Raw genomic sequence first — 25951 nt, 5'->3', positions numbered from 1 at the left:
GACTCATTCTACTATGATCACAAACCATTGTTCTTTGCCCTTTAAGTTGACTAAATTTACCTATAATTGACATAATTTGTACAGATTTTGCTATGATTCACGATTAATGCATAACAATGTTATCTCCAATAATATTAACCTGCTACTTGTTCTTTATCATAAAGTTGAATGTTCAGTGTCCTTGCATGACTACTGAATAGTAGCATATATTCACAAGAGTCAAAAAGGCAAATACAGTTTTTCATTCGTTAATATTGACAATACTTAGCATAGGCTTTCATAACAGTTGACTGATAGCAAAAAGGCATGTCAGCCATTTAACTGGGTGCTTAGCTGCTACCGTAATTGTTGGCTGATCGCTAAAAGGCGTGTCGGGAAAAATGCTTGATGTATCATCTGATTGTATTCATGGCTCTTTCCAACTCCTCCCATAATAAATTGGCATCAGTTGTTAAACACAATGGGCATTCATCTTTCTAATCAATAACACAATTGGCCTTTGGATTTCAAACAATGATTTGTTAATTGATGGGGTATTCCATTAGCAATTAAACGCGATTTTTAAGCCATACACAGCGTTGCATCGTTCTACTAAATTGAAATTTTAGCCAAAAAAAGCATCTTTAAAATGCATGTAAAATATTTCACACTTGTAGAAGCAGATAATAGCATCGTCATTTATAGACTTAAAACATTTTCATACCTTTTGTATCAAAAAAGTAATTCAGAAATGAACGTCATGTTCTTGTTTTTTCATCGGCTTTGAACCGTGGTGACCCATGTGAGAACCCTATTAAAGTCATATGATTGTCATTTTCACGTTGCAATTGAGTATCAGAAATGAAGAATGACAATTTAAGTTGAAGTTTACATGAAAAATAAATAATTCTGTCTAAGAAGTTCAACATTTCTAACCGCTAACTCCTCGTGCCTCCTCTAAGTTTAGCGATCTCATCGTTCTTTAAGCAAATACATGCACACATGTGCAGATGACGTCAGCAGGCTTGAGGGTGAAGCTCAATATATTGTGGCCGTAATATCATTGAATATAGTTAATTTTCCTTAATAAATGAGTGTTCGATATATAAGTGTATTGAACTTCATTATTTTTTATCATCGCATGATTCACATACTCCGTGTTTTTTATAGAGATGCTGCGTTTTACACATTTCACTAGGTATGCCACCTGTGTGAATTTAAACATTATTACTCACTAACATGTTTATTGTTTAGTAAAACAACGGAGGGATACAAAAAAAAATAAGATAACAACAATTGAGCAGATTCGTTTAGCTAGGAATGCAGGAAATCACACCGTTTGCACTACAAAAATCTCGACTTGAGGAGGGGAACACCCCGTCCCCTACCCATCCCTTGAGTGAGTCAAGACATGCCTCTTGGCTCAGTATTGTTAAACTACAAAGAACCTTAGATCCTTAACTTTTCATATAAATAATTCATTGTGCTGTTTAATTGGAATAATATACTAAACCATATCATTATAATGTAAGATACTTTTTTGCAGTTGACCTTCATCAAAGATGCATTTGAAAAAAAAATCACGTGGGCTATCCCGAGTTAAAAGATGTTGTTTGTGGGAACGCGGTATACCACAGGAGCTCAGATGGCATTTAGTGATAGCAATAATATTATCTTGACAAAGGTCTATGGTGAGATCAAATTCAGCAAGTCTAAAATTGGATGTTCTGTACAATTAACAGACATTGGTGACAGTTTTTTTGAGTGGGCCTGAATTGCAAAGGATCCTTGAGCAAGCAGCTATTCACCTCAATGGGGCTGCCACTGTCTCCTATTGACGGATCTCTAGTCACCACAGAAAACAAAGGTGTCAGTCCAAGGCATAATCTTCCAGGTATGGAATCTTTTATCAGTTATCAAAAGGTTTGAATTACGGTAAACCAATACAAATATGTTTTTATATCTATTTACCAATTTATTCATATCAGAGTACTTTATTTTATAACAATTGTAAAGAAAGTTATATGAACCTTTACTAAATCAGACTTGTAGCAACACTTTTGCCCGAGAGTGTTGTCTTGTGTTGTATGGGAAACCAGAGAACCAGAAGAAAGCACTCTTGTCCGGCTAAGTAACCAACATCAAAACTCACATGCGCCCAGGCTGGGAATATAACTTATGTTGCCTTGGTTTGAAGCTAGTACGCTTACCGGAAAACAAGTACCTTTATTCCTTTCAAACAGCATACAGTACATGATTTTATGTACATAACTTTTTTAAGTTTTGCATATATATATACTTTATTGTGTTTGTGAACAGTTAATAAAATTTACACAGGTTATTTTGCATTTCCTTCATGTGTTATGCAGGATGAAGCTCAGTTCATAATAACAAGGTATGCAAATGAGGATGTGACCATTAGGGTTCATGTGGTAGATAGAGAAATGTGAGGGCGAGAGGCTTACTAATGTTGTGCACCTACAAAACATTCACATCTACTACTACAACAGTATACAGGTAAGTACAATTTTAATATAGCAAGCTCAAAATCTTCTAAACACAATTTCCCTCAACATTGACAGAGCTACACTATTTATCTCCTAACTAGCCATTAGTTCGTCCCTGTCAGGTCATACCTTTAACATTAACCATCATTTCACTTTCAATAACTATTCAATAATTCCCATTCAACTTGAAATATATATGTTTGAATGAAATATCACTAAAATTGCACAATATTAAATTAACAAAACAAAAAACATTTCAATTTAGGGCTATTCCATTTAAGCGTATAACCCCGGGGGGCACTTTTTAATTATACCACCCTCCTACAGAAGCAATTTTACTCTTTTGGGGTCCAAATCAGCAAAAGACACCCACCCATACACTACAAAAATAATTGCCTTCCCCCTTGGGTTATATGTTTTACTGGAATAGCCCTAATAGCTATGTACACATAATGTTCTGAGTTAACATGTAATATTAATGTGTGTGAACATTTGCATAAAATCTGAGCTCCCATAGCAAAAAAGACTGAGAGAGCATGGAGGTTTTTGACGTCACCCTATTGGAGGACGGCATGCTGGAGTTTCAATTGGCTAATTACACAAGGCTGACTGTTTCCATGGAAGTGATTTTGCCTCCTTATCTTACCTTGACAAATGTTGATCAACTGACCGCAGAAGGAAGTGTACATTTTCATCTTAAACAAAGCACTTCTGATAGCAGAATCCTTGGAATGAGACCAACATTCTTTATTAACACATTTGTAATGTGTGCTTGGACATTAAGTAGTGAACAATTTAGTTATAAACATTCTTGAAGTGAGCCTGTTGACATTTTGAACTTTCAAATGTAAGTGTGCATATACTTCATGAATTTTTGTTTAAACGAATGGAGTCTGAAAAACCTTGTCTGCTCCAGGTATGCCTATAAATATATTTTCAATTAATAATCAATTTGATTAACATCTACTCACAACAATCCAAAACATTAAAGAAACAAATGGGATTTTCCCCAACAAAGAGAATTTCTTTACCTTAAGGCTGCACTCTCACAGATTTACCGTTTTTACATTTTTTTTTAGTTTTTGTCTTGGAAAGCGCAAATGTTTGCGTAAATATCTGCAAACCAATGATATGAGATTGCTGACAATAAGTCAGATCCTTGATTTTATATTTTCGTTCGAAAATTCATGTTTAATTGCTGAACTTACCAAAGTCGATGTTTGCGTTTATATGCACAAATAGCGGACTCAGGAGAAAAAGTCATTAACACAGCTACCTTTAATCAAATATACGGGATAATATATTTCTTATCGAAATCGTTATTTATATTATCTTGAATTTTGCAAAGTTAATGCCTCAGAAATTTACATTATTTTGCCGATGAAAAACGCTGATTTTTTTAGACAAAAGCACAGTTAAGATATGCAACTGTATTTACACAATGAATATTTATATGTTGTTGTAAAGGACACGCTGGTGCTGTTGTTTTATTTTTGTCTTATAAACTTTTTATATATCACTTTGTAAGACCCTGATATATTTGGAGAATATTTCTTTTGAAAGACATTGGCAGTATGCTGTGTCCATAAACTTATAAAAAGATACTGATAATTTTAGGGATTCTAAAATTGTATCAATGCTAAATGATATTCCATTTCAATATCATTATTCCTTGTTAAAACAGGACTATTTTATTTTTGAATAATAATGTCAAAAATATGTCACTTTACCTTCCGCAAATAGGAAATTTCGTAAACTTTATATTGACGAAAGGATGTCTCAGAGAAAAACTTGCTTGACCATCGCCGTGTACTGTATATACATCTTGATAGCAGCTATGTGTAGCCATTTGGCAGCATGGTCCAGATTGTTGAATATCTGAAAATAAGATGTTTTTTTCAGATTAAACTTAGTTTAAAGTGATAAAAAATAAATAAACGATATACAAACACATACGTCATTATCTGCTATAAAACTTGCCTACCGAATGCAAAAAGGATCAATGAAGGGATTCATTCGTAGGCTGAAGGCCGAAGGCGACGAAACGAGAGGAATATATTAGTGTAGGTAATTACGCAGACAATGGAAATGTGTTATCTTTAAAATAAAATACCCTGCATTACTTTATCTTGTAAAAAAGTCAAAACGTCCTCAGCCAATATGGGGTTTTATTTAATTAACTTTACTCAAGCAAGAAACTTGCAATATTAAACATGTATCCTAGAAAATAAAGATAATATCAGTTACTGTTATAAAACTAGCTAATTGTATAAAATATTCATTATTTTCCATAACCTATTCTTTCGTGATGACAGGAACATATCGGAATTGTATTGCCTGTGAACCGAATTGTAACAAATAGGAAATGTTGAGCCTACAGACTTTCTAACCTGTAAGCGCTTTTTATTAGCAAAGCCAAAGCAGTGCAATCTTCCTTGATACTTACTGAACAAGTGGTTATTATAATAAATAAAACTAAAATATTTTACAACGGTTTAGTAATTTATTGTGGTGCGTTACTAGTATTTTTAATTTTTAAAAGAACCATCAACGAATACTAAGTAAACTGTTTATAATTGTTTAAATTGTATAAGAGATGATTTCCTTCAGCTGTTGAAAAAGCAAATTTTTTATTTGCAATTTATTTGTCCACATTTTCCATCGCCTTATGGACGTTATGTAAACGATTATTAATCAAATTATATTTTTAAACTCGTATTCCACTACAATTCCTTAATTAACACCCTCACAGCTGATCATATTAAGAACTACTCGATACCTTATTATTGAACTTGAACCTACTTACAGTGTCGTCATTCCACGTTATTTGTGATCGCGTAAAGAGCAAAAACTTTCGAAAAATATTGTCACGGTGTTTTTTTGCGTAATATCAATTGTAACAAAACACCTTCGGTACTTGAAATATATGTTGTGTATGTCACCATATCTTTACCTCTTCAGATGAAAAATAATAATATAGATCGGGATTAATAGAGAAACTCCCAGAAATTAGTAATTTGTAGCGAAACAATCTTAACAATAAAATTGAAAACACTAGCCATAATCGTTGACATATTTTCCACTATTGTACAAGACGTCGATGATCTATTGTTTGTCATAAAATGAGATAACTTAAGTGCTTTGAGTAATGTATTACAGCAGCAGTATGTAAATGTTGTATATACATGCTTTATATCAATATAATTCATCTCATTTGAATGTTTAAAACATTGAAATGTGTAGACTTAAATGTAGGTATAAAACCATTTAAAAAAAAATGAATTATGTATCATACTGTTTGCAACCGACATGCGTATAATAGGCACGTCACCCCAAGACCTACAAACCTCGTAAGATAGACTTTTAGATTATTGTACTAGCTTGGGCTGAAAATGAAACATAACTAAGACGAAAATAGTACTATTTAGAGAACGAGGTGGTTGGAAAATAAATGAGTCTAGGACTTTTGGTAATGAAACATTTGATGTTGTGAATAATTTAAATTTTCAACCAAAAAAGACACTGTGTATAAGGGATATTAATTTTGGCAAGCACAACAACAACATGATGAAATTATCAATATACGGCTCAAAAAGCTCGCGGTTTCATGTGAGTATCCCGATGCCACCATTAATGACATGATCTGGGATCAGGTTGTAGAACATTGTACATCACAAGAACTCAAACGTAAACAACTTAGTGAAGGAGACCTACCATTAGAGCGGGTATCAACGAATTTGAAAAGCTACGAACTTTCAAAATTACAGGTTTCTAAATTGCAAGAAAATCTAACGGCAAAAAGGGCAAGGCCCCCGACACAGCCTACCGCCGTCCAGGATTTTACAATTCACGAGCAATATGCGATCATTCGAATTAAGAACAACGCCAGCGTTAGCATAGACGTCCATTATTTCGGAATACAGTGAAAGATTCGTGGGACTATGTCAATTGAAAGACTTCAAGTTAAAGCTCCATATAAACGGAGATGTCGCACATGTCACACAGCCGAACAGACGTGTACCATTCCAAATGAGCCAGCAGGTGGATACAAATATACAGGAACTCATCGAAGAGGATGTAATTGAGAATGTGGAAGGCCCAACGCCGTGGATTTCACCCTTTGTGGTTTCCCAAAAGCAAACAGTGATGTAAGAATTGGCGTGAGTATGCACCAAGTGAACACAGGCATTGAACGGGAGAGGTTTCCAAAACCGAACATGAGTGGTGCGCGCCATTTTTCAAAAAAAAAATAACCTTAAAAGGGGATTTCACCAAATTGAGTTTAATCCGCCATCACGGGAAATTACCACGTTTCTCCCAAATGACGCATTTTATAGAGCGTCTCAGTTTCGGGATTACAAGTGCACCACAAACGTACCAAAGATCTATTCAGCATACAATACAAGACATCATCAAAGGATGTAAGAATGTCTCCGATGACATCATAGTGTAAGGACAAATTGATGCTATGCTAAAAACGGAAGCGCCTAAAAGTGCCTAAAAGTGCAAAAGAAGTTTTCAGGGTCTTATGAATAACTGCTCAAAATCTGATACCGAACTTCGCCTCAGTATCGGTGCAAATCCGAAAATTAACCCGTCGACATAAAAAGTTTATCTGGGGTCATGATCAAGAGCAATTTTTCTAAAGATTGAAACGATTGGTGACAAGTGCACAAGTAATGGCTACAATCCAAATGCAAAACAACCTGCGATACTTACCCATACGCTCAGGGCTGCATATTATCTCAGAAACAAGGTGAACGACACTTTAAGTCAATTGCATACGCAAGCAGAACATTGAATTCTGTGAAAAGGAAGTACAGACAAATTGAAAGAGAGATGCTAGGAAATACCTTAGGAATCGAACGGTTTAGTTTTTACTTGTATGGATACCAATTTACATTCATCACGGACCATCGTTACTACAGATACTCTCGGAATTTCTCGCCCAAACATACACTACCAGTAAAAATCTAGAGGGTATTGTAGAGAATACAAGGATACTCATTCACTGTGAAATTTCAGCCATATCATGATATGCCTGCCGAAGTTCTCAGCATGTCACCTTCAGGTCAATACAATTCAAAACTTTCCCACACTACAGAACATTATGTTGACTTTATTTGCTAGAATGCTGTACCAGCTGCAATGACCGTAGAGCAGATAAGGGAAAGTTCATCTCCAGATAGCATTGTTCAAACTGTTATTAAGTCATGAAAAACTAACAAATGGTAATGCACTAGGAGAACACATAAATTTCACAAAATGCGATCGGAATTTACAGTGATCGAAGATGTAATATTTTGAGGAAATAGGCTGGTTATTCCTGATTAATTAAGAGCACGTGTTCTGCAATTAGGGAGACACACAAAGGTGTAGTGAAATCAAAGCAAATGTTGCGTGAAAAGGTGAACTGGCCAGGCATTGACCGAGATGTTAAACATATGTTCAGAACATGGTTTAATCGCCAGTTACATTCATGTTCGCCAACTGCAAAACAAATTCAGCCAACCAACCGATTTGCATAAAACACCATGGTGTAAAATTGCAATGGATATCACAAGTTCAATGAGCGGATGACAATAGTTGTTGCATGTTGCGACTATTTCTCAAGATATCCATAAGTTACACTTATGACTTCAACAAAATCAAGTGCAATCATTCAGAGACTCATGAAAATATTAACCCTGCACGGATTACTTGAAGAATTCGTGGCAGACAACTCACCAAATATGGTTACACAAAACAGACGGTAAGAAGAAGAAAACAAGACAAAAACTGACAAAATATTTAACAAACCGAACCATGTGTTACAAACTGGGACAAAATGTTCTTATACTAAAATGCGACAGAGAGACGTTAAGCAGCACATGGAATCTAGATGCTAACACCGTTGTTTCTCAGAAGAAACACCAGGTCGAACTACTTTCAAGGGAAAATGACGTTTTTAATCAGCACGTTTCACACACCAGACCCCTAAATGTGCTGAGTGTTAATTTATGATATCTGGTTTGTTGTTTTCATTCAAATTAATATGTTGTATTTGACGCTGTTTGACATTTGATATATTTGACTCGACATGTTTAAATGATTGTAAAGAGAATGAATGACGTTTAATGTGCCACAGAATTATGTTTAGTATTCACCACATGTGATGTAGAAACATATGAACTTTAGACTATAAAAAAGAAGGGATGCAATGTATCCCTCACAGTCCCAGCCCCTAGTGGGCGGAGCTATAAGATTATCTAACCACTGGCCGCTGTACATAGAGTTAGTTAGGTAAAAGAGAAATAGAGACCAAGACGATGTTGCATCTCTCTCGCCCCGTAGAATATATCACAAAACGTTGCAAACGTTACAAACATAGTCTGTTTAAATTTGTACTGTTACTTTCATCTGGAAAGAATCGTGAAATATTCATATTAGATAAATACATATATGAAGCTTCAAAGGCACGGACATAATATGTAATTCAATGTGATATTTTGTTACAAGATTTATTCCACTATTTCCATTATGTTACTATTTACCATATTTTGAATTCAACACTCTTTACACCAGTATTATTTGTAAAGGGAACACACTTGATATCCTTTACCATGTGAAATGTTTAAAATGATAAAATAATGAGATTCATCCTAACTATGTGCTATTAACTTATGTCTTGTAGTCTGATTTGTTTTAATATTTATGCGAAAAACTACAGAAACAAGCTCAAGAGCAAAAAGTTTAAACAAAAAACCGGTTTAATGGCACTGGATAAACGCCTATTAATATGTCTCAGGGAACTGTAAAGTTTACGTGAAAAAAGTGTTCGGTTCGGTTTTGGTATTTGAGGCAAATACAGACATGAACAGTAAAACAACGTTGTATAAGTAAGATATTGAAAATATATAGAGATTTGAAATAGGGGATCTCATAAAAATACTGAAGAAGAAGTCAAGTCAAATTTAAAAATATTATCTCAGAGCAAAGTACAAAAAGTAACCGTTTTATTTCAGAAATACATGTATATAGATATGGATACAGTGTATACTGAATACATCATTTTCATCAGTGAAAAATTAACATAACAACAGTCCATTTATGGTATTGAAATGAATCCCAATAGTCCAAATAGTACTGAATGGTACCAGGTATAATAATGGAAAGATAAACGTTATTTAATATGCATGTATAAATCAAAATATTGTATGACTGTTCTTAATTACATCATCAATTTGGTACGATAATGAAACGTGCAAGGGTTGTGTCAGGTTTACTGAGTTAACTAAATAACTATTTTACGGGACGGTCAAATGCATGTTGCATTTTGTGAAATCATAATACACCAATAACATATTTCTATATCAACGAAGCCTCATAATCAATAATTGTTGTATGACCGCAGAGTTCCCAGTAATAAGGTACACTTTATCGAGTTGAAGACCTAGCAGTATCTTAAAATGTTTCGTGTTAAATTAAATATTACAATTTACCTTAGCAGTGTGATTTCATACAATCAATAAGAAAGAAAACACATTTTTAATTGATGTTATGTTGTTTGTTTAATGTACGAGGATCTTTCAAGAAACCCCTTTTTCATGGGAAATAACATGTAACATTGTTATTATTCAATCTTTGTAAATAATACCCTGAGGGTTGTTTAGTGGAAACGGCGTCATGTTTCGCTGAAAAAAGTGCGCCTTTCTTTATTTTTGCAAAAACTTCGATTAGCCACAGGCAGCAAATAGTCCAAAAATCCACATTTTTTTCCGTTGGACAGCTCACTTTTTAACTCTGTCGTTTAATAGAAATTGATTATTGATAGGGTTTTGACTGTGGTTGTCTTGTACTTAAACTTTTGTTAGATTCTAGGCAGAGTCTCTTCAAAGGTCTACGTCCAGGTGTCTTTGGCGTCACTGGTCGATGTCTCATTTCCAACACGGGGATTGGGTTTTGCTTTGTAGGGCAGTCATCTATGAAGTGTTTTAAACAGACCTTAAAATAGGAATTTGTTTACACCTTAACAATTTTAAAACATGTTTTAATATTATTTCATCATTTCTTGATTTAATGTTGCCGATAATATGTATGGCTCTTTTCCATTTTAAGGGTGGTTGTTTACCATTGATAAACTAGTGGGTAGGGTACTTTGTATAATTATGAAAATGAAACACGGTTATTCCAGACATGTTTTTAATTCAGCATAACTCAGCACTAATATGGTAAGAGGGTCAAAACCTTTCCTGTTAATATATTTTAACCACTGAAGGCGATTTTCTCCCAATTCCGCCATGCAGTGGAATTTGAACGGTACAAGACATGGAAAATCCTTGCCATTTACATCATTATTAAACTGGCAGGGGAATTTTCCCAGTCGTTATGCTTTTTTCTGGTAATTGCCTACAATACCACAACATACTGCCTTCCACCAAATCGTTTATTTGGCACAATTTTCCAATATTTTATCGATTCAAGAGAGTTTGACATATTATTGGTTTTTCACTTCCGTAATGACGGACAAGTAAATTGAAAAGTATTTGACAGTGGAGATAATTTGTACTGTATGAAATTGAATCGTCTATTTTCAGAAATGTTGCAAATTGAAATTGATACGATGCTTTGCGTCAGTTTCAACATATCTGCCGGGCAGGAATAACAAACAAAAAAATGTGGAGGCAAAATTAGGGCATTCCTTCAACCTTTTTGAGATACAAACAGCAGAGGCATTCTAAAACAATGTCCGTCTTAAAGTCATACAAAAAGCTTGCAGGTAAATATTTAAATAATACAAGCTAGTCGATAAACGTCATTTTATTTCTCATCTTTTTGTAAACAAATCATTTTTCATACAAGCAGCAGGTAAATGACGATTGGGTTACGTAACATGCTTCTTAACAAAGTCGAATTGCATAATGAAGTTCTCATATTCCATAGCTTATCTACAACCAGGAGTATTGAATACAGAGTAACGCTATTGAATGCAATTAATATTGCAGTGGGTGCGGGTGCTTTTCAGCGGGCTTTGTAAAGTTATTAAACTGGCCTCAAATTTGTCGTTTACCTATGCATTCAACAAAGTAATTCAATTTAACTTTTTGATACTTACTAGCTTCATTTAAATTATTTAATTTAATGTTTAGTTTAGCAGTCAATAAAACAATTCATGTTATGACTAAACGGATTTTAAATTTAATTATACTTTATTTATTTCATTTATTTAAAATCAAACAAAGGGAGAGACAATCTAAAATTAAAGAAAGGGGAAATATAATACATTAGCAACATCTGGAGTTATAATGGTCTATCATATTGTTATTGCCGAACTAAAACCGACCGATAGTTTGAGTGTTGAAACATATATCATTATTGGTTAACAGTGCAGTGCAGTTGAATTACACCATCAACTTAGTCACATACTGTAATAGTCGAATTGAATTACACATAGTGTGTTAAATAATAGTTAAAATAATTTTCAGAAAAGTCAGCGGATTTATAAATAAAATCCATTTAAAGGGAGCTATTGCGGCTGATTGAAAAGAATTGTTTGTTCAATTTGCAATATCCAAACTCAAATTGGTTTATTTAGACTTTAAGCCGCCTTGTAATTTTAAGCATTGAACGTAACGGCTGTGTGTTAGTAACAACACCTACCACCGGAATACAATCAAGAGATTTGTGGGAGACGTAAATGTTTTGGAACATGTTGGCAAGGACACGTCATTGACCAGTTTACCGATTGAATGGATAGTTTAGTTATTTATCCGCACAAAAGTTGTTTAAAAGTTACGCCCATTTTTCTTGTTGCCGTTCGGATATTGAATTAATCCGAAGACGAAAACAGTGAGATTACCCCCCAATACGGGTCCACTTTAGCCATAACAGTACGCATACTTATAATATGCTAAACATTATGGCCATGACATATTTTTGTAATTATATATCGTTATATACGCATTGGTAAGAAAATATATAACTCCGCATGTTTGTTAATAATTTAGTTGGAAAAACAATTGCTTTATTGGACTTTTTCTAGCATTTTTTATATTCTCATTTTTATTAATAAGGTTTATTTGAATAAAGTTGTTCAGTATTCATCCATATGATGAACAAACAATAGATTAAGATGTCAACTTAGCAGGAGGTAGCAGAGTAGTATTAGACTTTGGTGGTAGTATCAGACTAAGGTGGTAGTATCAGACTTAGGTAGCAGGAATAGAAATAGATGGTAGTATCAGAAATAGGTAGCAGTATCAGATTTAGGTGGTAGTATCAGTCTTTGGTGGTAGTATCAGACTAAGGTGGTAGTATCAGACTTAGGTAGCAGTAGCAGAAATAGGTAGCAGTAGCATAAATAGGTGGTAGTATCAGAAATAGGTGGAAGTATCAGACGTAGGTTGTAGTATCAGAAAAGGTGGCAGCATCAAACGTAGATGGTAGTATCAGTCTTTGGTGGTAGTATCACACTTAGGTGGTAGTATCAGACTTAGGTAGCAATATAATTATTTGGTGGTAGTATCAGACTAAGGTAGCAGTATCATAAATAAGTGGTAGTATCAGAAATAAATGGTTATATCAGACACAGGTGGTAGTTTCAGAAAAGGTGGTAATATCAGAAAAGTTGGTAGTATCCAACTTAGGTAGCAGTATCAGAAATAGGGGGTAGTATCATAAATAGGCGGTAGTATCAGAAAAGGTAATAATATCAGAAAAGGTGGTAATATCAGAAAAGGTGGTAGTATCAGACTTAAGTAACTGTATCAGAAATAGGTGGCAGTATCAAAAATAGGGGGTAGTATCAGAAATAGGCGGTAGTATCAGAAAAGGTAGTAATATCAGAAAAGGTGGTAGTATCAGACTTAAGTAACTGTATCAGAAATAGGTAGCAGTATCAAAAATAGGGGGTAGTATCAGAAATAGGCGGTAGTATCAGAAAAGGTAGTAATATCAGAAAAGGTGGTAGTATCAGACTTAGGTAACTGTATCAGAAATAGGTGGTAGTATCAGATTTAGGTGGTAGTATCAGACTTAGGTGGTAGTATCAGACTTAGGTAGCAGTATCAGAAATTGGTGGTAATATCATCAATACATAGAAGTATCAGAAATATGTAGCAGTATCAGAAATAGGTGGTAGTATCATGCTTAGGTGGTGGTATCAGGCTTAGGTGGTAGTATCAGACTTAGGTAGCAGTAATAGACATCGTAGGCAGAATCAGACATATGTAGCAATATCAGAAATAGGTGGTAGTATCAGACTTAGGAAGCAGTTTCAGAAATAGGTGGTAGTATCAGATTTAGGTTGTAGTATCAGACTTGGGCAGCAGTATTAGACATCGTAGGCAGTATCAGACATATGTAGCAATATCAAAAATAATTGGCAGTATCAATATTAGGTGGTAGCATCAGACATATGAAGCAGTATAAGAAATATGTGGTGGTAGTATCAGACTTAGGTAGCGTTTTAAGAAATATGTGGTAGTATCAGACTTAGGTAGCAGTATCAGAAATGAGTGGTTGTCTCAGAAATATTATCAGGCTTAGGTGTAAGCAATATTAGACATAGTAGGCAGAATCAGACATAGTAGGCAGAATCAGAAATAGTTGGCAGTATCAGAAATAGTTGGCAGTATCAGACATAGGAAGCAGTATCAGATATGGTGGAAGTATCAGACTTAGGTAGCATTTTGAGATATAGGTGATAGTATCAGTATAGGTGGTATTATCAGACTATGGTTACAGTATGAGACATCGTTGGCAGTATCAGACACATGTAGCAATATCATAAATAGTTGACAGTATCAGAAATAGGTGGTAGTATCAGACATAGGTAGCAGTATCAGAAATTTGTGGCAGTTTCAGACTTAGGTAGCGGTTTTAGAAATAGGTAGTAGTATCAAACTTAGGCCGCAGTATGAGAACTATGTAATAGTATCAGAAACAGGTAGTAGTATCATAAATATGTGGTAGAATCAGAAATAGGTGGCGGTATCAGACTTTGGTAGCAGTATCAGAAATAGGTAGCAGTACAAAAATGGTTGGTAGTATCAGACACATGTGGTAGTATCGGAATTAGGTGGTAGCATCACTCTTAGGTAGCGGTTTCAGAAATAGGTAGTAGTATCAAACTTAGGCCGCAGTATTAGAACTATGTAGTAGTATCAGAAACAGGTAGCAGTATCAGAAATAGGTAGCAGTACAAGAAATAGATGGTAGAATCAGACATATGTGGTAGTATCGGAAATAGGTCGTAGTATCAGTCTTAGGTAGCAGTATCAGATAGAGGTGGTAGTATCATAATTATGTGGTAGAATCAGAAATAGGTAAAAGTATTTGAAATAGGCGGTAATATCAAAAACAGGATCTAGTAAAAGAAATAGGTGGTAGTATCAAACTTAGGTAGCAGTGGCATACATAGGTAGCAGTATCAGACTTAGGTAGCAGTAGCAGACATAGATAGCAGCATCAGAAATAGGTGGAAGTATCAGACTAAGGTAGCATTATCTCAAATAGGTGGACTTATCAGACTTGGGTAGCAGTATCAGAAATAGGTGGTAGAATCAGACTTAGGTAGCATGATCAGAAATAGGTGGTGACCAAAGAATATGATCCATGCTCCAAAGGCATACACTTGTTACTGTATAACACATTTAGGCATATTTTGATTATCAAATTTGTCCTGTTGATATACACGTCATCGATAACAACAATCAAATTTCAATAATATGTTCGTGAAGAAAGGAGCCAACAAGAAAATGACACCTTGCACATGATCAAAGGGTAAGTCAAAAAAGCCGAACAAAGTACATGTGGAATAAGAAAAGTTGATAGAATAACATACATAGTAGTCAATGAAGAATTCAAATAAAAATGCTTAAACATTACAGAAAAATAAGGGTTTTTTAACAATACCAGGGTAATCATTCGCAACAGCACGATGAAAACTGATCCAAATTACAAATGTTCAAAATTTATTCTGAAAAATGAAAAGGCTATATCAATTATAACCTTTTTTCTTAAATATTATCCCGTCTATAAAAAATCAGAGAAATACAAGTAATGGACATCTATTATGTAACATCCTTTAACATTTTTACTGCAGTATGTGTACCAAATAATTGTTTTTGGTAAACAAAATTAATTGATGAGAATACATTTATCTGTCTTAGACTGGAATGAAAATATTATGTGAAAAGGTGAATAAAGGAAGACCAGCAACTACAAAGAAATATCATGGACGAAATGGATTAAACAGGTCTGTCCCTGAAATTTAGGTCCGCGTCATGACACTGCATAATTAGAAAAGGCGTCTGTTGGCTGCTGTGACTCACTTTTTTAACAACTGCGCATATTACTGACAGGTAGTTTGTATTGTAAGTCGCACTTTAAAATCCTTGGTGGTACATCCGCGAGAGTTATACCTTTAAATAGCTGATCACGTTATTAAGGACGTTTACTACAGCATGCAAAATAAACCAAAGTTTAATCTTCCTGCTTGTTTACTTAATTTACATTGTTAATACAGAATAACCAGGTATTCAATGGCAATGTGGTTGAGTAATAGCGTTTTATGGATGAATATACAACTTCCATATCTATTTCATTGCATACAAAACATAAAATAAGCAAATTATATTCATTCCAATGACTAAACAAAACGCCTCTCTATATGAGTAAACGTTATTTGCAGCTTTTCGTGATATCGTATTTCCTTATTCAAGACTATAGTTAATTTCTTTCGTAGTATATTGTTCGATGATTTCTACACAAAAATGATCAATAACCGTTTAGAGAAAGGAAATCATGGCTTTGCCGTTTGAAATTGTTCTTCAAATGATAATAATGTTTAAATTTGTTAAGTCCTCCTTAATCAAACTTGTATCCTTTAAGTAAACGCGCCTTTTACCTTAAATGTTTTGGTGTCTAGAATTTAGGAATGGTATTGGGGACTGAATTTAGACACGTGTTAAGAACCACTGTTCGGCTTCTTTTAAACTTTTGGTTTGGGAAGATATGGGATTCCTTAAAAGCCTAAAAGTAAATGTATTTATGATTGAAATATAACAATCTCAGCTCGAAGGCCAGCCCGAGTAATGGCCTAAGCAATAATTAGGATGTGTTAACATTTTCTTTTTCAGTATGTAGGTTTTCGAGTTAGCGTATGTAATAAAACGTTTATCAAAAAAAATATGCACATGTTCGTGCTCGTTATTACTTCTCCGCCCGAAACCTTGTACCATATACTGTCATATAAAGGCAACAAGACTAACTTTGATACAAGGCATCAAAGTCGCTACACGTTCTTAAAACCTGACTTAAAGGAAGCAGAAACAATTCACCAACATACCAAGTTTTAGGTACTTTGATTACAAGCATTTTTCATTTTTAAAACGAAATCGTATTTTCAGCCCAAGGTCACCACGACCTGGACCTTTGACCAAAGCAAGTCCAAATAGTTATAGCGCTGATTATGATTGAGGGACCTCTATCAATTCGAGGTTTCTAGGCCTAAGCAATTTTCATAAACGAAGTTAACTTTTGATCCACTGACATCAAACACAATAGGTTTAATCTTCTGGTCATGACCAACCTCAAAACAGGTATCTTGGCCATAGCGTTCTTCAGCCATTGAGCTGAATCCTAATTTCAGCTTGAGGTCACCATCTACTTGATCTTTGATCCACTGATTTCAAAATTAATGTGGTTCATATGTTGGGCATAATCACTCATATGATAAGTAACTAGACTATTTAGTTAAAAATGTTCTTTTATAACTTTATAATTGTATTCAAACTGTATCTAATATTACTGTTTATGAATGTTGTAAGGGCACATGGGGATGGAACCAACCCCATTATCCCAATAACGGGGCAAACAAAAGAGGTTTTTGAGGCCTCTCACTGCACAAATGTAATAATTAACCCCGTGAAAAAATCTGATATAGATGCTTACTAAAACAAGTCCGTGCGACTTTTGCCCAGCTCGTATCTAAGCATATTTACATCCTTAAGGAACGTTCGATAATACAACAGTTATAATGGATTACCTCGATTTACTCTTATAACAAACAACAACCTTAATGTAGTCCTGAAACTATCAGTTCAAAGTACAGACAAGCTAATTTCCATCCACTGTAATAAAAATAATATCAAAAAAGGAATTGCAGTGACAACTGCAATATATTTGGACAACACTGGAAAAAATGGATTCAAATAATTCCATACTGTAGTCAACCCTTATCATTAGCTGCCTTAACAAATAATTTCTTCGTTGTTGTTTTCATCCCCGAATAGCTTTTTTCTTCCTAATGTCTAGGTTGGTTTAAACTTTTCCATAATATTATAGCACTTGGATTATGTGACCTGAACAATTACATTGGTATTAATACAAGACTGTGGTTTTGACCTGAAATTGGTATCTGTTGGTTTGGCGTCAACACGTTGTTATTGTTGCTTTATTGTCAATGTTAAGAACATGTTTATTTGGTTGTATTTTAATGAATAGTCTTGCTAAGAGAATGACCAAACGATTCCATTACTCATGTAAAGCAGATAAGATTTATTTAAGAGTCACATCAGTGTTCCTAGCAAATATAAACTCCTCCTTGAAAGGCTAATATACACAATTATCAAAGTTGACTGACATGCCCGTTTGTTACTAGTTTCAACTACAAATGCAAAAGTTATAATTTGACCTTTATATGACAGAAATACAAATTCAATCCTCAAAAAAAAATTAAATCCCGGACGAGCTCCCAATTACATAACGACCACCAAACGTAACAGCAAATGAGTAACAAGCACAACAACCAATTTAATTTACTATCAGTTTACAAAAATTATTTCAAATTATGCAAAATTTTGTATACCAAGAAAAAAGTCCAAAATATAACAGCTCATAAACTATATATGCACTGCTCCAGGTATATGAATGTCCATAGAACTAAATCCACATGAAATATTAGACACACTGTATAAACACTTATCAAATGTTACAACACTTTCTGAATAATTTCAGAAAACTTAAATTCACATTAACACTCAAGATCAGAATTTGTCATAAAATACTAAAAATAATATTCCAGATCTGACTACAAATCAACTTAAAAAAATTCCCTAAAATTCTATAAAAAAACTTATTTACTCCACATATCTATTCAATTACAAAACTTCTAAACACAAACTTTGTATTTGATTGAGCCAGTTTTTGCGTTGATGTCTGTAAACCAGTGAAACACGACAGCTGACAAAAGACTAATACGCAATTATTCATCTTTACATTCGAAAATTAATGTTTTATAGCTAAAACCGTTACTCACCATTAAGGAAAAATGATTTTTTTGGCAGTTTATCAAACAGTTGAGATATGTTCGTTAGTGATGTATATCATATGACTGAATTGAATTCTATTTTGATAATTATATAGAAAGTTCTTACCTATATATCGGAGTACTAAGCGAATTCCATTACGTCTTTTCACAAAAAGTGTTAAAACCTACACTAAACAGTTTACATTTATGATGTGCATTAATGTCAATGTACATTTTTTTTATTTCAATATTGTGCTCCGATTAGATAAGCGTGACATCATTTAACCAATGATGTACGAGGTTACATATATCATCTATTATTTTATATCAATGTAAGTTATGCAACAGTCAATTGTAACCACGGCCCACCCAGGTCCAGGGAATAGTTGGGACTTTTACTTTCGGTCCAGCCAACCTCGGTTAAAATCCCCGGCCTGCGAGGACGAAATGATGGTAAAATCCCCGCCAAATTCCCCCACCCGCACCAAGGGGACCCTAGGTAAGGCCCATTCCCCGCAATATTTTGCGCAAAGACAAATCTACCGAATTTACCCTTCACTGCGGGGTAACCTGAAAGGTAAAAAACGGCCTATTTTCCTGGCTATACCCGGTATATCCCCGGACGTTGGGGGCCGTGGTTACAATTTCACTGGCGCATTATTTGTTACAATTCTTGAAGAACAAAAACTGAAGATACTACAATTTTGCAATCGTAATGTATAATTATTTAAAATGAAAAGTATTGATCGCAATAAAAATATTTTAATTGCATTTATGCTGTATGAACGCAGTTTTTCAAGCGAGCAAACTACTATGAAGCTTTAGGGCGCTTCATGGAATTTGCTTTCGTGCCCTAATGCGTTCAAACAGCATAAACACAAGCAAAGGAGCGATCAATCCTTAAATAAATTTAAGCGTAACAAAAAATGAATAGCCTAATGTTTTAATCTTGCAGATACATTCAATATATATCCTCAACCTTACCCTGATATTCAACAATTATCCTCTATATAATTTTATTATGGCTCAGTTATCTGCCCCCCCCCCCTGTTGACCAAGATCCGGATGTTAATACAGAAAAAAGAGTTCTTGTGTTCAAGTATGAATATTTCATCAAAGTTTAATGAATGAGAATAATCAGGTGGTCTTTTTTTGCATAGAGCTGAACATAATTTGACAATGTTTTTCAAAAAATGATCAGTGCAAAAATCGAAAAAAAATCATTACCTGTTGAACCATGTAATTTTTTTGTTTGTAACCTTATTCCGTCTTGACCTTTCACTGTCAATTTAACGTTTGGAAGTAGTTCCAAAGGCTTGTACCTTATAAAAGAAAGCCTCACTTTCAATTCCATTTAGTATTAATGGAAGGATTTTTAAAATATCAACAACATAAATTTTGCTCAAAAAAAAGCGCGGCCAAATGCCAAATGGCCGCAGCATATGGTTAGGTACTATCACGCACGGTCTTATAAGGTTAGGCGTTGTCAATTCCAGGTTTCCTGATGGCAAGTGATATCAGCAACATGTTTCGATACTGGGTTTATCGCCAAGTGCTGGCTTAAACGCATTTGTCTTAAGCCACTTAAATGCCACCCATCAATTCAAACTGGTAAGCCAGACATGTGCTAATCATGTAGGCTATCAATGCGTCAATGATTGTATGTTCGGTCATGTTTGTGTAGGTGTTTTGCATGTATTTAATTTCCTTTCTTATTTGTTTAAACAGGCCGGCCCGAAAGGAAATGATGTAGAACCAGACAGCAAGCCAGCCCGCCCGCCAAACTGCCCACCCGGCTTAGCTGTACTTGGTGTGCGCCAACATGGAGTAATTTGTTAGTACTTCAAGATCATATAATGGAAAATTGTATCCAAACTGAAGCATGATATTAGTAAGATTGGTCATATAAGCTCATTGACCCTACTTGGTTCATTCCTAAATGAATTTCTTTCATGCTGTTTGTCAAGCGTTTCTGGTGCAGCTTCGAGATAATTTCATTTTCTAATGAAACTGCTGACTTGTATTGGTCGTTGGCCTGTATTGTGCATCTGTGCGCACATTTTGTTTTCTCTTTTAAGCAAACATTGATTAATTGCAAGTTCTATAAGCAATCAAACAAAACTTATGATGCAAAATATTGTTTTATTTAGTGTGCATATGATATTCAGTTTATTGACAAAATAAACTTAAACTTCAACAATCACAGCAACACAATGAGATCCCTATTTAAGAATTTAGAAATAATGCTAATTTTCATTTATTCATACTATAAATCATTCATATGTATTCATTAATTCATTCATTTATTCAGTTATACATTGAAAACCTTGACATTTCTGAAGGTAAACAAAATTAAAAGTGAGCCGGTTTTTGTTAAAATATGCATAAAGAAACAACCTAAATACACTCAAAATACCTCAAAACACTAATTTATTGTTTATTTCTATAGACAGCCTGATTGCTGAAGCCACAGAGGTAGTTTCAAGAACAAAAACCAATGCTGGTCAAAACGTGGTCTTGTGATGAAATTCCACACCGGTTCTCGGCAAGGATTTTTAAGAAAGGAATACCGTCTCCAAGTAAGAAGGAATTCTGGGCATGTCTGGTTCTAAACTTTCAAAATGCATCTGGATACTCAATTAGTTGATATTGACCTTGGAATTGTTAAAAACAGATTGTAAAATGTCCAAAAGACTATATATTTCATAAAATTTGTCCAGAAAATATTTAAATTCATGAACTTTTCTGCATATTTATCACAATTATGAATACCTAAAAGGTCCCAAGTCCGACGCCATAGATAGGACACCGACTTCCTCCTTTATGCCTGATATACGAAGATTGTTTCTCCTGCTATATTACTCGGAGTGGTCGACTCTTGACTCGAGTTCTGATCAAATTACTTGATAAGGTTTTGATTTATATTACTTACTACCTTTGGAAAAAGGGATTCAACCGCAGACTCGACTGCAGTTGTAACAGAACTCTGAATTTCAACAAGAAAAAGAGCCTTTAGATGATTTGATATGACAGTAATATCATGCTGAAAAAGATTTATGGAAGGACTAACGTTAGCAGTAGTGTCACTGGAGTGCTCTGGAGTGCTCGAAATGTCAAAAGACTCATGAGGCTTGACTTTTCATTGTCAGTTGACATGTCCATTTCCGATGGAGAAAGTGAAAGGCTGCAATTGGCGGCCGGCTCAATGGTAAGTGATAAGAGGCCAAGTTTTTTTGAGCTGCCATAAAGCGGAGTAAATTGTCTTTTTAAAGTATAGTGTAGGACTTAACGTCTCTTGAATTGAACTACAAAAACGTTCAATTTAGTATATTTCAAGCTTTAAAGTCGCTTATGTTGAATTTAAAATACATTGCTTTAATTTTATTTTAACATACATGTGATAAATCAGGATCATAGTTTTTTTTTCTATTTCTCCTTTTAACTTGAACTAAACCTTTTTTGTTTTCAATCGGCTAAAGATGCCGTTCGAAACGGCTTGACAAGTTCGTGAAACAACAAATAGAGCGAATCGTAACTCAAACTCATTGAGGTTTTATTTGATTCCTGTATGCTTTATGCGGAACAAACATTACCATTCGTGAGTAGATCGCACTCTTTTTTATTGGTAAAAGAAATATGTTTAAAAAAATAATAAATCAATAGGCCGCTTTTTAAAAAATGAAAATTCAAGTGTGCATCTATGACGACTAAACATAAAAGAATATCAGTTGAAAAAATATTAAAGATCCGCGAAATCTTACGAGGTCCGGGTTTAATCTAATCACAACTTTCGCATGTTTTACAATTTTACAATACTAACAAAGAAACACATTTTTTGCAGAATAGTTTTATGAAGAAAAAAAATCATAACCACACACAGATCAACACTCAGTTCTACTATTACGATATCATGTAATTAAAAATATGTTTTAAAATTCAATATCAATAATCCACTCGTTACATTAAGTGGAGCTCTTTATTCATGTTCTCAAACTAATAATTTACAAAATATCAAATTCTTATAAAACACTATGACATGTTACATACAGATACAGATTCATTAAATTAAATTAAGGTATACATATATTTGTTCAATAGCATGAAATGTTAAGTCGATGATTGTATTTAGCAACCAACTGAAATGTCTTTGACATGGCAATTTCATTGCTTAACTGTAGTGTTTACTGTCTGGAAAATTATCGATGTTCCGGTAACTGTCCGACCTTATTGGTCCGTTGCTGACTACCATCCTGTGTCTTTGTCTTAGTCACACTGTGAGTGACTACGCTGATCATATCCATATTTATGCAAAATAGTACAGAAACAAGCTCAGCAGCAATACGTTTGAACATAAACCCGGTTTAGTGGCACTGGGCAAACGCCAAAGACATAGAGCACAAAATCACAAACCAGAAACATAGAAGAACAGCACAAAACTCCACAAACAGCACTGTGCATACATACATACATACATACATACATACATACATACATACATACATATATATATATATATATATATATATATATATATATATATATATATATATATATATATATATATATATATATATATTAACATGAATACAAACAAAAAGAAACAACAAGAAGAGAGCAATAACATTCAGTTTAAAGTAGGCTGTAATCTTCTAATTTAAGGAAATATAAACTTATCGTATACGTAGAAAGCCTAATCTGGCATTTTTTTTCAATCGGGTGTGTTGTCTATTAACATTGAAACATAAAGTGAAATTAAAGGGACTGTTCACCAGATTGGCACCAAAAAAAGTTATTTTTCTGTAATTAATTTCAGGATAAGTTGTGTACTATATTATATAAACAAATTATATATTAAAGGTAATACAGTGCTAAGACCGAACGAGAATGGATACCTTGTCTAAATACAAATTGTTATGCTCGTTTTATGCTGAATTTTACAAAGATTACTTTTTATCCGAATATGAATATAAATTAATTATGAAGACGAGTATGAACCTGTAAGTAAGACAACACAATATTTATTTGAAAAACTACAGAAACAAGCTCAGTTGCAAAAACTTTAAAACATAAACCCTGTTTAATGGCACAGGGTAAATGCCAAATACATAGAACGCAAAAACATAAACCCCGTTTAATGGCACAGGGTAAACGCCAAGGACATAAAACGCAAAAACAAAACCCCGTTTAATTGCACAGGGTAAACGCCAAAGACATAGAACACGAAAACATAAACCCCGTTTAGTGGCACATGGTAAACGCCTAAGTCATAGAACACAAAAGCAAAACAAATCACAAACAAGAAACATGGACCAACAGCACAAAACTCCACAAACAACACAGTGCATACATACTATATAATAAAAATAGATATGTTTATCAAGGATTGTTAGGTACCGCCTTGGAACGGTCAGTAATATGTAAATAGATTTAAATGGATAAATGGGTAAATGGATAAATGGAGTGTGGATTTTAACCAGTTTACGTGCACAAACATTACTCTTGTCCCAACAATCCCGACGGAAGTAAACACGTAAAAAGGTAAATCTTATCCAAGTATGCATTGACTTGAGGAAACTTATATATAAAATAATAAACCAATACTAATAATAAACTATTAGGTAAACCCCAAGTGCTTCAATGATTAGGGGTCCCTACAATATCTGCGACGGAGGAGTACAATTCAGAGTACCTAATACAAAAACTGTTCAAAGAAACAAACCAATATTATGCGACTTACCAGTATTCTTTTATCCAATCACTGCCTTAACACACAATAATTTAAAGATTAACCAATTCATACTGCAAATTAAGAGAACATTTCAATTACTTCAGGGAAATTAATGAATGGAAATTGATATTATTTCTGTAATAAAAGCACCATGTGGTTTACACAATGCCCTTAATTATTATTTTCCTAGAAGCGTCCTTAGCATTAACATTTCATAGAAACACGGCAGCGACGATTGGTAATTAGTAACAATACTTGCAACAATTATGAAACAATGTAATTAGTGTCGCTCATAAGTGGTACGTGAACAGGTCACTTCAGCAAGCGAGTATACTATAGGACGGCTTGAAAATCAACAAAGTCTAGAAATATACACTTTCTGTTCTTTATTAATAACTAACTTTAAGCTTATGGGCACATTATGCCAAAACAAATAAAAAAATATTTTGAAATTCCCAACCAGCCATTTCAGCCCGGCCTGCAAGTAATGACATCTTCAAAAAAGTTAAAATGTATGTGTACAAATATGTTGAATTACTTTTTAATTAAAACACAAAAAATGTGAGCTATTGAAAACAAAGATGAAAAAAAAAATGACATTTGTGCTTCTGGATGGATCCGAATCTCTACCTTGAAACCCTCAAAACCTGTGCTTAACAACATAGACTCAATCATTAAAATGGAAGAGTTTCAAGTGTAGGATTTCATTAGGGATGAACTACCTTATCAAACATCACCTTATTATATGAAACGAATTATAGAACAATGAAAGTATATAATTCAGCGTAGATGACGCGCTTAAGAAAGTAAACAAAAATGTGACATGGTACGTTTCCGATATTAAAAAGGAAGTACATAAAACAATGAAACCGAGGCTTCTCGTACAAACACATAGACAGACACACTGGCACGCAACATATATCAGACACTCTGTTACAAAACTGCTGAACAGAAACACACGGGAATTACAATTAAAAAAGCATTAATGTTGGCTGAAAACTTTCCCGAGAAACGGTAGCTTTACAATCCCTAAAAATAAGTGTCCCTCAGGCAGATGGAAACAATACTCGTAACGCACGATAATGTACGAACAAGGACGAAAATATACGACTGATTTCCGTAAAGGCGATTATTTACTTACACGGTACATCGGATGCATTCGGCAGTACCTGAATCTTCGTAAACAACTTACACGAAAGCTGCATAATACTAGCTTTGCAGTATATTTTACCTGAAACAAACCCGATTTCGAGATCAAAGTTCCATGGAGTTTACATTTAAATAATACAGTAGAATGTATTCGCGCAATAATTCGTTAAAAGGCACAGATATACAAATGTATCATTTAAATGGTTGAAATGTTTTAGTATTAATATGGGGTTTTAAACCGTTTGTACTAATTGACCATTGAAAGATCAATCGTATTAGTTGATGTTCTTTGTATTT

General features: G+C 34.1%; 1 protein-coding gene across 5 annotated transcripts in view; it reads right to left on the bottom strand.

Moving 5' to 3' along the window:
* Positions 1–24651, bottom strand: part of LOC128222237 (uncharacterized) — a 66670-nt gene extending 42019 nt beyond the window's left edge. For 4 of the 5 annotated variants that reach the window (XR_008259104.1, XM_052931183.1, XM_052931184.1 and 1 more), the window contains exons 1-2: positions 24515–24651; positions 4217–4364 (exon numbers count right to left, since the gene is read on the bottom strand). Coding sequence is in view for 3 of the 5 variants with exons in the window: in XM_052931183.1 (XP_052787143.1) it covers positions 4217–4335 (119 nt within the window). In the remaining 2 variants the exon portion in view is untranslated. Of the gene's footprint in view, positions 1–4216; positions 4365–24514 lie in introns of those variants that run through there. The other variant, XM_052931186.1, reaches the window with a different exon arrangement.
* Positions 24652–25951: the final 1300 nt, after the last annotated feature.

Source organism: Mya arenaria, chromosome 16, assembly GCF_026914265.1.
Source record: "Mya arenaria isolate MELC-2E11 chromosome 16, ASM2691426v1".
Lineage (NCBI taxonomy): Eukaryota > Metazoa > Mollusca > Bivalvia > Myida > Myidae > Mya > Mya arenaria.
The sequence above is the reverse complement of the archived record's forward strand: the minus strand, read 5'-3'. Positions and strand labels throughout refer to the sequence as shown.